Source organism: Aulonocara sp. 'chitande type north' Nkhata Bay, linkage group LG2 (assembly GCF_057382095.1).
Source record: "Aulonocara sp. 'chitande type north' Nkhata Bay isolate Kocher_YH1m ecotype deep benthic linkage group LG2, A_spYH_male_GT1.1, whole genome shotgun sequence".
Taxonomy (NCBI): Eukaryota; Metazoa; Chordata; class Actinopteri; order Cichliformes; family Cichlidae; genus Aulonocara; species Aulonocara sp. 'chitande type north' Nkhata Bay.
Window position 1 is genome coordinate 16,332,211 of NC_141345.1, and position 13,974 is coordinate 16,346,184.

The 13,974-nt window shown below is 39.3% G+C and overlaps 1 protein-coding gene across 5 annotated transcripts in view; it reads left to right on the top strand.

The window, feature by feature from the left end:
• il1rapl2 (interleukin 1 receptor accessory protein-like 2) overlaps positions 1–13,974 on the top strand; it is a 483,040-nt gene that overhangs the window by 75,387 nt on the left and 393,679 nt on the right. For all 5 annotated transcript variants that reach the window (XM_086305892.1, XM_086305858.1, XM_086305868.1 and 2 more), the window contains exon 2: positions 1,770–1,875. In XM_086305892.1, coding sequence (XP_086162018.1) covers positions 1,791–1,875 — 85 coding nt within the window. In that variant the 5' untranslated portion in view covers positions 1,770–1,790. The remainder of the gene's footprint in view (positions 1–1,769; positions 1,876–13,974) is intronic.

Consider the following 13,974-nt stretch of genomic DNA (forward strand, 5'->3'; position numbering starts at 1 on the left):
GTCAAAAAACAAAATTATGCTAGAGAGACTTTGTAATATCATAATAACTCCTTGAAATAAAGTAGAGCTGAGGAATTTCTAATTTACACACACACACACACACACACACACACACACACACACACACACACACACACACACACACACACACACACACACTCTTCATCTTATATGTGTTCACTTGGATTTGTTCCCATGGTTTTAGAGCTCATATGATATGACACACACATATCAGCAATATTCACGTGTCTCCTCAGCAGCTGCTTCATTGTTCAGGTGATTTCAAACTACAGTCATGATTCAGTTAATTCCAGCATCAAATGGATGAAAAGCACAACAGAATGAGTGCTGGTTTAGCTAATCTTCTATTTCAGTCTTACCCTCATTTACTCTGTATGTGGTAGGCACTGCAGTTTATGGGGGGGAAAAGAAATAAAAAAAATGTAAGAATTAAATATTGAAGTGATCTGAGCCCATATTTAAATCTAAATCAGTCTCAGTATTTTGAAATTGATATTTTGATTGATTTTTTTATCATTTTTCATCAATAGAACATTTCATGAAGAAATTCATTCATCCAGCTCACAGTCACAACAATTTGACTCTTTATATTGTAATGTAAAGACCTTACAATAATACAGAGAAAACTCCAACAACCAGACGAGCCCCTTTGAGCATGCACTTGGGGACAATGAAGGAAAAACTTTTAAGAAACCTCTGGCAGAACCGGGGCAGCCATCTGTTGATTGGTCCACACACGTCGTTTTCGTTGTTACTTTAACCCTAAATATACCGAATTTCCCAGAGGAACCCACCCGAGGGATTAATAAAGTTCTATCTTATCTTATCTTAAATACATTCAAAATGTTGTCATGTAGCCTATAGAAGAAAGAGTAGACTAGAAACAGCATTTCTTTTCACTGTTGCTCTCTATAGATGAGGCAGATAAATCTAAAAAGACTATTTGACTATTTACCTGTGACCAACATGCTTTTGATGATGATGGAATGGGAAACATTTTGAAAATCTGGAAATGTTTGTATTTTTGTAAATGGCCTTGCTGATTTCAATTCATTGTTGCGTGTGATTTTGATCAAAACACCAGTATTATTGATGAGAAACATGCTGGCCTGCAGGTTACTAACCAGTAACCCAAACCTCAGCACGGTGCTCACTCCCGCACAAAGTATGAACTTGTTCTGACGGCCTCTCTTTCTCACATTCCAAACAAATTAACACTCCTAGTGTCAAGTGTCGTACAGCACACCAGGAGCAACATTTTTGCATAATTTGGTGTAAATTACTGTAAATTAGTATGATGCATTTAATTACTCTCCTCTCAAAATGTTGCACTTTGAAAATGCCCACCAATACATGTCTCGAGGGCAGCTGCAGAAATACCTGCGTGCACGCTTTTAGACACTGCAACGCTTTGATGAATCCCAGCAGTCTATTTCTAACCTCAAATTAGGATTTTGCACTTGTGCAGGCTGTTTGTAAAAACTACAGCCGTTTCTTATTTCCATACTCCATACTGTTTCCCACCTTGTCTTTCTCCATACTCCTGGTTGTGAACCAGAAATCAGTTTCAGTATGTCTGCTGTCCTCCACATGCATTTCAGGAACTGAGACGTCCTACATCGTGGCAGAGCACAGGACACAACACGTGACTTTGCAATTACACTGGGTGCTTGTTAGTGCCGGGTTTTAATGACAATGTTGCCTCCTGCGCTGTCTCTTACTCTTTCTCTCTGTCCTGTTTCCCAAAGGTGCCAGTGGAGAACAGAGAGATGAAGACTTTATCTCTCCTCTTCCTCCTCCTCCTCGCCTCGGGAGCCTGTGACGACGTCAAGTACATCTCCAAGAGGAACTCAGGTAGGATGAAGAGCCTCGGTGTTTGTTGTCATGTGGCGTACTCTGCTTTGTTGAAAACGAGCCTTTCTCTCTTGAACATTCTCAGGCTTTTTATTTTTGGAGCTTATTGTTGCTTTGTTTTTCTTGCTTTGTTTCACTGCCAGCACTCTACAGTCTTCTCGCAATAATGCTAACTCTTGTCTTTTGTCATTATACTCCACCTCACTCTTATTCTCCTTTTGCTGTCAAATATAGGGTGTCTCTCAATGTTCCCCTGCAATCTGCTCTGCTCTCATCCTTTATGATGTATTGACATCTCTTAAGTTGATGCAACGGACACTCGCTCCCACAGCTTTTCCCCCTCATCCACAATCACCACCTCTGCCTTTCTTAGATAACACTCCTCTCCAAACTCTATCTCAAAGCTCAGAATGGCTGTCTCTCCATTTCTATCCCTCTCCTTTTTCTGCTGAGGGGGTGTAATGATCAGCCCGTCTGACTGCTGCTGTCATTGTTGCTGCTGCTGTGCTCATTTGTGTATCGGCAGGCCCGGTGATGACAGATCTGCTGATAGTCTTTTATTCATAATCGATTTGTTGTGTCACGCTAATCGTCTTGACAGAAGGAGCTTGATTGGGATATTGATGTATGGCATCAATAGTTTTGTGTGATACTATTCGGTGATCTTGGTACAGTGCTTTGCAGAAGCCTTGAGTAATGCCACATTTCTTTATATTTTGCTCCCAAGGAGCCAGACTCTCTTATCATTTTTAAAATGGAGCAAAAGTTCTCCAGGTTTTCTCAAAGTCTTTCTTAGACAGCATTTGTTACCATTTTTTGAGCTGAATATAAAAGAAAAATGCCTAAAACTTGGCATATCTCACTTTCCAGTGTGTTCCTAAAAACAATTTCAGGAAACTGGACACGTTGAGGACAAACAAGTGGCAGGTCTTAAAACTATCTAAAGCAAATGAACAGTATCTGAAAGTAAAGAAAAAAAAATCCAGCAAATACCTGACCCCGATCCTGAAAGACATGCATCTGATCCTTCAACCGATCCATCTACTGTACACTAAAGCTTCATCAGACATGGCCTCAGTGGAAGAGTGGCTGCCAAATGCCATTTTTAAGGAAGGAAAACTGGGAGAAAACGCTGAGGCATGTCCCATTACACAGGAACTGGACTGAAAATCAGTCCTAACAAGTTTGAACATTTTGGTTCAAATGATCATCAATATTTACAGATGAGCTCAGGAGACAGTCAAAACAGCGAGTGTCTGCAGGCATCTGTAAAATCATATCAGCTGGTGGTGTTTGAGATTTTGTCATAACTGAATGCAAAAAAGTAAGGTCAGATTTTGCATCCATAACATCTGGAAAGCATCAATGATCCCAAAGTAAAATCACACCTGGACTGAAAAACACACAGTTGAACACTATCAGTCATGGATTGGCCTCCCCAGAGTCGGACCTCAAATGTATTGATACTGTGTGGGATCATCTTGAACAGAACAACAACAGCCAAAGAAGAGCTTTGAACGTCTGGAGAAATAATCCTGAAGCAGCCTGAGAGAGAAGAAAGCGGCCTGAGAGAGTTCAGACTGTGCTGAAGAATAAAAGACTAACTGTACAAACTCTGTTTTTGCCTTCCATACTATGTTTCTATTTATGTTTCCAAGTTTCCTAGTAACATATAAAGAAATGAGGAGTAACTCAAGACTTTTGCAGTATTGTATGTGTGACGTAGAGGTGAGCTGTTTAGCATTTTGATTCATTTTCATGTTGCCTTCATACTTGAATGGAGCATTTCACCTGCGGTTTTACACTCAGGGAATCTTTCATTATAAATATTACCTACAGCATCTGTAATTTTATTCTCACACGCTCCTGCCAGATCCTGAAAGTGATAAAAACACAGAAAATTACCCAGCGATTTTTAGCAAGCTCAGGTCATCTAATTATAACAATCCAGTTAGAATTGATTCCCCTTTAATATAATCCTGTCTCACTGTTTTGCTTGCTTATAAGTGAGCGTGTTGGTCCTGGTGCTTTAATCGAGGGGATACGAGGGCAAGCATAACAATACTTCAGAGATTCTTTGTAATTACACACACTCAGCATCTGAGAATTGCATTACAGCACTTCACCCAACCACTGTAAGAAAAACACAATTGTGGTTTGTGTCTGCTTGCTATACTTGATTTTCCTGGGAGACTTCATACCTGGTGGAGGACAGAACTGCATGGTGAAAGCATATGGTTTATGAGGTGCTGTTACACTACTATTATTACACACTGTGCATGCAACATTTACTTATATAAACAAAAAAAATCATATGACTATCAAATAGCTATTTTTGCCTTGGTTGCATAGTTTAACATAATTAAGCTGAAATGAAATCATGGGTAGAAAAATGCAGGACATGACAAAACTTGCAGGGAAACCCCAACCCCACCCTTACCCACTTTCTTCATCTGAAGTTGACTTTCTCTAAAAGGAGCTCAAAGGTCGAGGTCACCCACAGAACAGACCCTGCAGCTGGCAGCCAGTCACTGAGAGTTAACCTGAAAAGATGCTTGCCAAAATGCTTTCCGGCCCACCCTGAGATCCGCATAAAGTGCTTCTTCCTGGATACAATTTTATGGAATAAAAAAATAATCAAAAACTTTTTGACAACAGCAACAAAAGAAATATCACAGTTTCTCAACGTTTGCTTCTTCGTGAGAATCAAACTTGGTGAAGATGTTTTTAAGACTAGTTAAATTGTTTTCTCTCCACGTCTGTCTTTGGCACGCTCGCCCCTCAGCCTGCTGACTGTGTGTGGGTAGGTGAGTTGGTGGGAGTCTTTGTTTGGTGTTTGCCATGTATGTGAGCGTGTGCGGGTGAATAGACCACTTCTTGACATACCAAACTGTGACTGTGTGTGTGCTGTATATATCCAGGTTCTAAGTGTATGTGTGTACAAACTCCCCGAGTGTGCTTCAGTGTATCCTCTCTGTATGTGTGCTCTACTTCTGTGCATGTGTGTGAGTGGGAGAGGTGTGCACAGAGCAATTATGTGATCAGAGCAGAGCCAAGCGGACATTTATGTGGGCGAGCGCTACAGTTGGCCAAAGATAGTCTGTTAGATTTTGTTTCTCTTTTGTTGTGTGTGTGTGTGTGTGTAACTGGACACCATATGGATGGGAACTACCGTTTCCTTGTATCAGTCTCTGCATTGCTCTGATGCAGCACCTGCTGCAGTTAGAAGAGACACAATGTGATTGGAGAAAGCTCTACATCAAGGTTGTTTTTATACAAATCAACACATTCATGTAAAAATGGCAGTGTGAGACTTTATGATCCTTACACAGAAATCCTTGCCTAATTGTGCATAATGACAGGACATTAAATCATCCTCATTATTCCCATGAATCAGCTGATGGTGCCGCTGATTCATCTCTACTCACTGACTTGGTAAATCTCACACAGGGTGCACATTTAAACTGCTTTAGCCTGCACGAAGTTCTTGCAATTCTGCAAGCCACTCTGCAGCCCAGTCCACTGCAGTTCCTCTTTCATCGTGTAAATAATTTAGCCAGTGTCATGCATGTTGTTACTGCCTGCTCTGTTCTGATGGCTCATAAAAGCCAAATATAAATCACTACAGCTGGAAATAACAATCATCGTTTGATTATATTGGTCCTGACTGAACTGCAGTTCAATCCTCATGTACAGAAGCTGACACCTGACTGCCACTCAGAGGTCAGGTGTCAGCTAGTATATGCATCATCAGCGCTCAAGGTGCTCAGGTTCGGTCCTTGGCTGAGAACGCTTCAGCGGGTCTGATATTTGCTGACAAGAAGATTTTTCACTCCAATATTATATAAATAGAAAAGTACAGGAGAGACTGATGGGCATCTTTCTGCCCGCCGAGAGAGCTCAAACACGTTGGCAACCATCCATATGGGCAACTCTTTGAATGGAAGCTGCATTTTAAAGAATGATCATTACAATTTGGAGTAAATAAGCTGAAATACAATATGAGGAAAATGAGACTGAAATACAGAGAAGCTAAACAAGGAATCCTCATGTGAAGGGACAAACCTGACATACTTTGGCTCTACCAAGATTTAAAATGTCCTTTGTAACCTGTTACAGAGCCTGTTTAGAAATAACACAAATTTAGAATTCATATATTTTTTTTCTCAGTCTAGACTTGTTTTCACTGAGTCAGAACAGCAATTTCTAATTACAGCCACTTCTTTGGGTTATTGCACAGCTGAATGACAACGTTCGCCATGAAGGAGGTTGATTTGAAGTTTTTGGTAATAAGAAACTAAACCATTTGGGCACTTTTTGGAGCTGAGTCAATGCAGGCTAGGGAATGTGAATCCCTTACTAGCGGTAACTTCTATGGCTGTCAGCTGAGTGTATTTGACCTCTGTGCTTTTAAATGACCCGATTCATGAATATCGATGAGAACTACTCATCAAAGAAGATGCTGATCTGAATGAAAACTACTATAACTAACAGCTAAACAGAAAAACTGTCTGATTTTAGACAGACACTGAGACAACACTGCCACGATGCGGTCAAATAAAAATGACAACATTGCCGTCTGCAACATTGTTACAAGTATCTAATCATAAAATCACCAAAAAACAGTAATAATTTCGCACCACGAGACTGTTTACAAAACAGTTTAAGGAAGCTAAGTGAATATTTGAGGCAAAAAGGTAATTGTAGGGCTGCTCTTCACTTACTAACAGCTTGAGGTGTGCATGCAGATTCAAATCTTCCCTCGTAAGCTTTTCTGTAATCTTGTTTATTGTGCTGTACAGACTGTATGCACGTTGTGAAGCGGTGTACATTTAATATATCATTGGATGAAATATTTCAGCACTTTGCTCTGGCTCCTCAGTCATTTCAGTATTTGATCTTACAATTCAATCATTCCTTATTTATCTGAAAGGCTATGCTATGAAAATCTATAAATCTGATAAAAGTTCTGTCTACAGCTCTGTTCACTTTGAAAAGTTTGAATTAGCTGCACATCTTCAAAGCTCTGTATGACTGAATCTGGGGGATAAATGCACTCGCAAAGTTACCTAAAAAGATCTTACATAATTTCATATGTTAGAGTTAGACCCAAAAAATATTTTATGTATAAATTAAACTTTATAATTTATATATTTTTTAATTATAATGTCAAATCTAGTTTATATTAATTGGTGAGTCAGTCGTTTCAAGCTTTAATTATGTTACATGCGCAGTTATTACTTTTCAGAGGTTTAATGTTTTGTTAATTCGATTTTTTTCTAGATTTCATCTGAGCACCTGAAATTAAAATTAAACTGAGAGGTTCCAAACTAAATTTGCCTGTGATGTCACGTTCTATTAATAAGATAAGCACCTCGTGACTCAGAGATGGTTGGATCAAAACCTGAATATCTAAACAAGCTAACTACATACAGTATGTGATGCTATGTAGTTACTTATCAAAACCTGAATATCTAAACAAGCTAACTACATACAGTATGTGATGCTATGTAGTTACTTATATAGCACCTTTCATAGAGTCACAGCCAGTTTATCGTATACATCAGTGGAAATTAAACAATACAAAACCCTAAAAAGTAATGAGAACAAAAAGATTTGTATAAATACTGTTTATAATTTGTAAGAATGAAAATAACAAAACAGAACAACAATGAACCAAATGCAAATGTAAGGATTTTATGATTTAATGCTCTAAGCACAGATGCATAGATGGATGGGTTTATGCATCCATGGATACATTAAATATTAGGAGTGTGTATAAAAATGTGGATAATCTCAGAATGAAAACCTGTGAAGTAAAGTTGAAAGCAAAGTTCAAAATCAATCAAATATTGATTGTGGTGGTGAAATGAAGGAACTTTACAAAAAAATGTGTCATCATCCAAAATCTTTAAAAACGGTATGCTTTACATTTTTTACCAGCTCACCTAAAAGCTACGCTACCAGTGTTTTTGCATTTTAATACCTTCATTAGTAACACTTTAAAAATATATATATTTAAGTCTACCTTTCTAAATGATCTGTTCCTTACTTTTACTCCTAAGCTCTTTCTCTGCTGGGCTCATTCTGGCAGAGCCTCAGGAGTACCGCATGCATGTATGATTCATTTTCATATTCAACTTTTCAGTGACCTTGCTTTTTCATCTATCTGCACTTTTATTTCTAAAAATACATATTCAGGTACAGGACAGCTTTCCTTTACACAGCAGACATGCTGAATTGTTAAGGGAAATATCAGAGTGCAGCTAATGATGTTGAAGTAACTGCATTTATACACAGGCAGAAGTGCTTCTTAGATTAGCCCATTTTGCTGAAAGTGCTAATGAGCTCGACAGTTGCTGCACAGGCATGACAATGCTGGAAACAATGCCTGGAAGTCATGAAGGCAGCTGCATAAACACACACGCAGTCACATGCACTGTTTTCATTCAAGCAGAATTTTGCACATAGCACGAGCCAAAACCACAGAACACACACACACAGCAGGAATGTCTACACAATAACACACTCACACAATAACACACATTATGTGCTTTAATGTGTTAAGTTGAACGCTGATCATTAACATCTTCATCATCCACATGTTATTTTAGGAAAACCCCACCAAACCAAGGGTAAACTATTAACCCAGATGGCGAACAGAAATACGATTACAACTCTGTACATATTTTTATCCTACCTTTCTTATTTTGGAATTAGATGGAATGTATATGTCAAATTCAGGAAAGAAAGAAAAACCTTGCTTATACTGTTTATGCCTTACACTCTATATTCTACATCCATTCTCATTTACATGATACTCTTTAAAGACTCTTCATGGCTGGCCCCTTTATGAAGTGCAGATACAGATGTTTTGCAGTGTTGCAGTGAGTGAATGTTTGTTTGTGTGTGTAGAGGTGACTGAATGCCCTTGTGTGCTTGCATGTGTGTGTGTGTGTGTGTGTGTGTGTGTGTGTGTGCGCCTGACGCAGCTAAAAGCTGAGATCAAAGAGCGATTAGATCTCAGAATGGTCTAATCTCAAATCATCTCCCATGCATGCAAAGCAGAGCAAAGACATTTTAGATGTGTGCTGGTGTGTGACACAGACGGTGCTTACTTCACTTTGGTGTGTAACATATCTGCATTGTACAGATTCAAAACACATGCTGCCCTTTGCTCTGAGAGCGCACTGCAGCTGATTTTGCACTGGAAGCATCTGAAGTTGAGCAGAGTTTTAACTTCTGCTGCAGACAATTTTTCCACAGTGAAATGTTGACGCACGTGGTTTTCACACTTGGCTGTGATCGACTTTGCTGCACAATGAAGATGAATGTCAAACTCTGTAAAACAGCAACATCTATGAAAAGAGACGTTGCCAGAAAAACAAAACGATACCACTTACTGATATTGTCCCATTTGCTTTATTAGCTCAAATGAATGGGTTTGTTTGTGGCAAATAAATCATTTATGGATGCTTTAAACATCTGCTGTGCAGTATTAAGAACTCGCTTTGGCTCATCAGAAAAGTCCTCCTCTAGTGCACCTACATTTAATAAAATAAAAAAGTTCAGTGAGCTGTTGATGTGATTGTTGTTGTTTCAGTTCCAGCCAGTCACACAAATCCGTTGGGCTTGTTTCAGGAATGGCACAAACCATTGGATGACATGAATGGCATCTAATAGCTTTCTTTGTTGTGAAGAGGCAGGCCACTATTATACAGCAGCTACTGTATGTGTAGCTCAGGAGTATGTGTGAGCTGGGGAAAGGCTGCAGGGCCCACGAGGCACAGTAGGAGGTGTCCAGCTCACGTGACATCATACCAGAGGTGTCAAACATAAGGCCTGGTGGCCAGAAAAAACCACCAAAGACTCCAATTTGGCCCACTGGACAGCTTCTGAAAGTGTCCAGTGTTGGTGAAGGAAGGCATCAATTTTGGACTTTTAACTGAAACAAAACTTAGGTAAAAAAAAAAAAAATCTGGTAATTCTTTGTTTTTACATTCCTCAGGTCCCAATCAACCCAAATAGCAAAGAAAATTTTAAAATGCATGACATGAAAGAGTTTGAATCTTAGGAGGTTAAGGCTAACTGGGAGTCAATGCAAAGGAACCAGTGAAATGCGGTCTTGTGTGTGTGCCAGTTACAATGTGGAATAGAGATCATCAATGGACTGTTCTGGGAAAGAGCTGTGAAGACATGCATAAACAATTTAGAAAATTTAGAAAGAACTCAGAAAGTTGTGGAGAGTGTAACATCCACATCACAGTGCCTGGTAGAAGCCTAATCTTCTCCTGTGTGGTTGTTTAAGAAGCACTGTGAATGTCATTGCCACTTGTGTAGGCAGAAAAAATTCAAATGACTTATTCACCACTCTGGAGAGTGCAGACAGACAAAGAGAACAGGAGACGGAGCAATATTCAACATTTATTGCATATTCTACTATAAGAGCTGAAGAGAGCCAAAAACAATGCTGTTAGCTCGAGACGCAAATATGAGACGAGTAACAAAGTATTGTGATATCATTGCTGTTTTAGCTTCATCTCAGTTAGCAGACAAATGAATGCGTTTCACTAATCATCTGAAGTATTGACAGTGTGGACAACAGCAGGATAAAGGTTTAAAAGGCTGCATTTCAATGTTCAGACTTTCTCAGCTTCACATATTTTGGAATGATTAAATGAAAAGAAATGACATAACAGCTCGCTGCAAACATCTAATGAGGAGAAAAATGAACAGTAGCGGCTCATTTTCCACTGTGATCTGTCAGTGAAGGCCAGGTATTATAATATAGCAGAATATGTAGAAATTGTCTGTTTTTATAGAACGCTGCAACATCAGTTACCGTGTGCAGCCATGGCAAGCTGCAGCACAAAAGACACAGGTAATTACTGGTTGGCCAGTTTCCTTCCCTGACTTAAATGCCACATGCTCAGTTTATAAACTGTACATCTTGGGCGTTCAAGAAGCACCAGAAAGGGACTGAAATTCTATTGGTCAAACACCTTTGGGAGATGGATCCTGATGCTTTCTTGCCAAATGTAACAAAAAAAAAAAGTAATATGAAAATGAGTTCTCCAAAGTGTAACTAAGTCAGTCAGCATCCTGTAAAAGCTAAAGAATTTGAAGATGCAAACTTTAACGGAGACGAGGAAGATGGACTAAGCTACATATACAGTGGGGCAAAAAAGTATTTAGTCAGCCACCGATTGTGCAAGTTCCCCCACCTAAAATGATGACAGAGGTCAGTAATTTGCACCAGAGGTACACTTCAACTGTGAGAGACAGAATGTGAAAAAAAAAATCCATGAATCCACATGGTAGGATTTGTAAAGAATTTATTCGTAAATCAGGGTGGAAAATAAGTATTTGGTCAATAACAAAAATACAACTCAATACTTTGTAACATAACCTTTGTTGGCAATAACAGAGGTCAAACGTTTACTATAGGTCTTTACCAGGTTTGCACACACAGTAGCTGGTATTTTGGCCCATTCCTCCATGCAGATCTTCTCGAGAGCAGTGATGTTTTGGGGCTGTCGCCGAGCAACACGGACTTTCAACTCCCGCCACAGATTTTCTATGGGGTTGAGGTCTGGAGACTGGCTAGGCCACTCCAGGACTTTCAAATGCTTCTTACGGAGCCACTCCTTTGTTGCCCGGGCCGTGTGTTTTGGATCATTGTCATGTTGGAAGACCCAGCCTCGTTTCATCTTCAAAGTTCTCACTGATGGAAGGAGGTTTTGGCTCAAAATCTCACGATACATGGCCCCATTCATTCTGTCCTTAACACGGATCAGTCGTCCTGTCCCCTTGGCAGAAAAACAGCCCCATAGCATGATGTTTCCACCCCCATGCTTCACAGTAGGTATGGTGTTCTTGGGATGCAACTCAGTATTCTTCTTCCTCCAAACACGACGAGTTGAGTTTATACCAAAAAGTTCTACTTTGGTTTCATCTGACCACATGACATTCTCCCAATCCTCTGCTGTATCATCCATGTGCTCTCTGGCAAACTTCAGACGGGCCTGGACATGCACTGGCTTCAGCAGCGGAACACGTCTGGCACTGCGGGATTTGATTCCCTGCCGTTGTAGTGTGTTACTGATGGTGACCTTTGTTACTTTGGTCCCAGCTCTCTGCAGGTCATTCACCAGGTCCCCCCGTGTGGTTCTGGGATCTTTGCTCACCGTTCTCATGATCATTTTGACCCCACGGGATGAGATCTTGCGTGGAGCCCCAGATCGAGGGAGATTATCAGTGGTCTTGTATGTCTTCCATTTTCTGATGATTGCTCCCACAGTTGATTTTTTCACACCAAGCTGCTTGCCTATTGTAGATTCACTCTTCCCAGTCTGGTGCAGGTCTACAATACTTTTCCTGGTGTCCTTCCAAAGCTCTTTGGTCTTGGCCATGGCGGAGTTTGGAGTCTGACTGTTTGAGGCTGTGGACAGGTGTCTTTTATACAGATGATGAGTTCAAACAGGTGCCATTCATACAGGTAACGAGTGGGGGACAGAAAAGCTTCTTACAGAAGACGTTACAGGTCTGTGAGAGCCAGAGATTTTCCTTGTTTGAGGTGACCAAATACTTATTTTCCACCCTGATTTACGAATAAATTCTTTACAAATCCTACCATGTGGATTCATGGATTTTTTTTTCACATTCTGTCTCTCACAGTTGAAGTGTACCTCTGGTGCAAATTACTGACCTCTGTCATCATTTTAAGTGGGGGAACTTGCACAATCGGTGGCTGACTAAATACTTTTTTGCCCCACTGTAAAGCGACTTGAAGTGCAAATCAAGTATTCTGAAGAGTCTGCAGGTTCTCATCTGGATATGAAACACTTTAAACAGTGACTGTGTAAGATTTTAGTGATATTTAAACTTGTAAGATCGGCTCTTACAATGTGCTGATTGGGCATGCAGTACTTTTTAATAATCACAGAGATTGGGATCTTTTTTTTAAATGTCAAATAACTCTTCAACCTAAATAAACATAAAGTGAAAAATATAAAATGTAAGGTTTATGTATTGAATTAATGAATAACTAAGGAAGTGTTTCCAAGTAAATTTCACTTGACCAGATTCCATCAAAAGTAACATTTTACATTATACTTACTGTATGTAACAAAATTATATGAAAAATTTACATGTAAATAAATTCGTTAAAGTTAACATTGGGCAGATTTTTATTTTCTTTTATTTTTGTTGGAAGAATGCAGAACTGGCAACAAACACAAAGAAAAGAAAAAAAATACAAGTAACAGTTTTTCAATCATCATTCTTAATATGAAGTATAAATCATGGATGAAGTTCTATGCCCTCATAAATATGAAGCAATATTTTTTAGTAAAATGCTACTGAAAAACTGAATGTATAGCAATCATCATTAAATTGTATATTTTATATTATACTCATGTAGCAAATTACATGGAATATGCACATGTAATCATATGATTTAAAATCAGTATTTTGGGTATAAATATTTTGTAAGTGTAAATCTGTTTGGTTAAATCAGTGGTTCCTAAACTTTTTTTGCTGCCCCCCCCCCCCACTCCCCGCGCAAACGCACGCACACACACAAACACATCCTCCAACCACACACACCCATATTTTGCTCCATTTATTTCACACCTCAAACATTTAGTAAACAATTAGGCAAATACAAGTAATCTGCAATAAATTTCAGGTAGTAAGAAAATAAACTACTAACTTTTTTATGCTACGTCCACACCTACACGGGTATTTTTGAAAACACAGCTGTTTCTATGTGTTTGGGCCTTTTATCCACACGTAAACGGCGTTTCGAATCACCGAAAATGGAGATTTTTTAAAACTCCTTTTTTGCGTTTATGTGTGGACGAGGAATACAGAGTTCGTCACGCAATGTCAAAGGTATGTGCCTTTTATCACGTTACGCTGTGCGCCACGTTATTGTTTACATGAGATGAATAGCAGAATGGCAGATAGAGACAAAATACTGTTAATCTGACTATGTGCAGTATTTACAGGCTTACACACACACACACGCAGTTACTGTCCCTCCATTTACAAAGGCAGAGGCATCACGGTGTAATTATTTTACATGTAGTTGTTTTT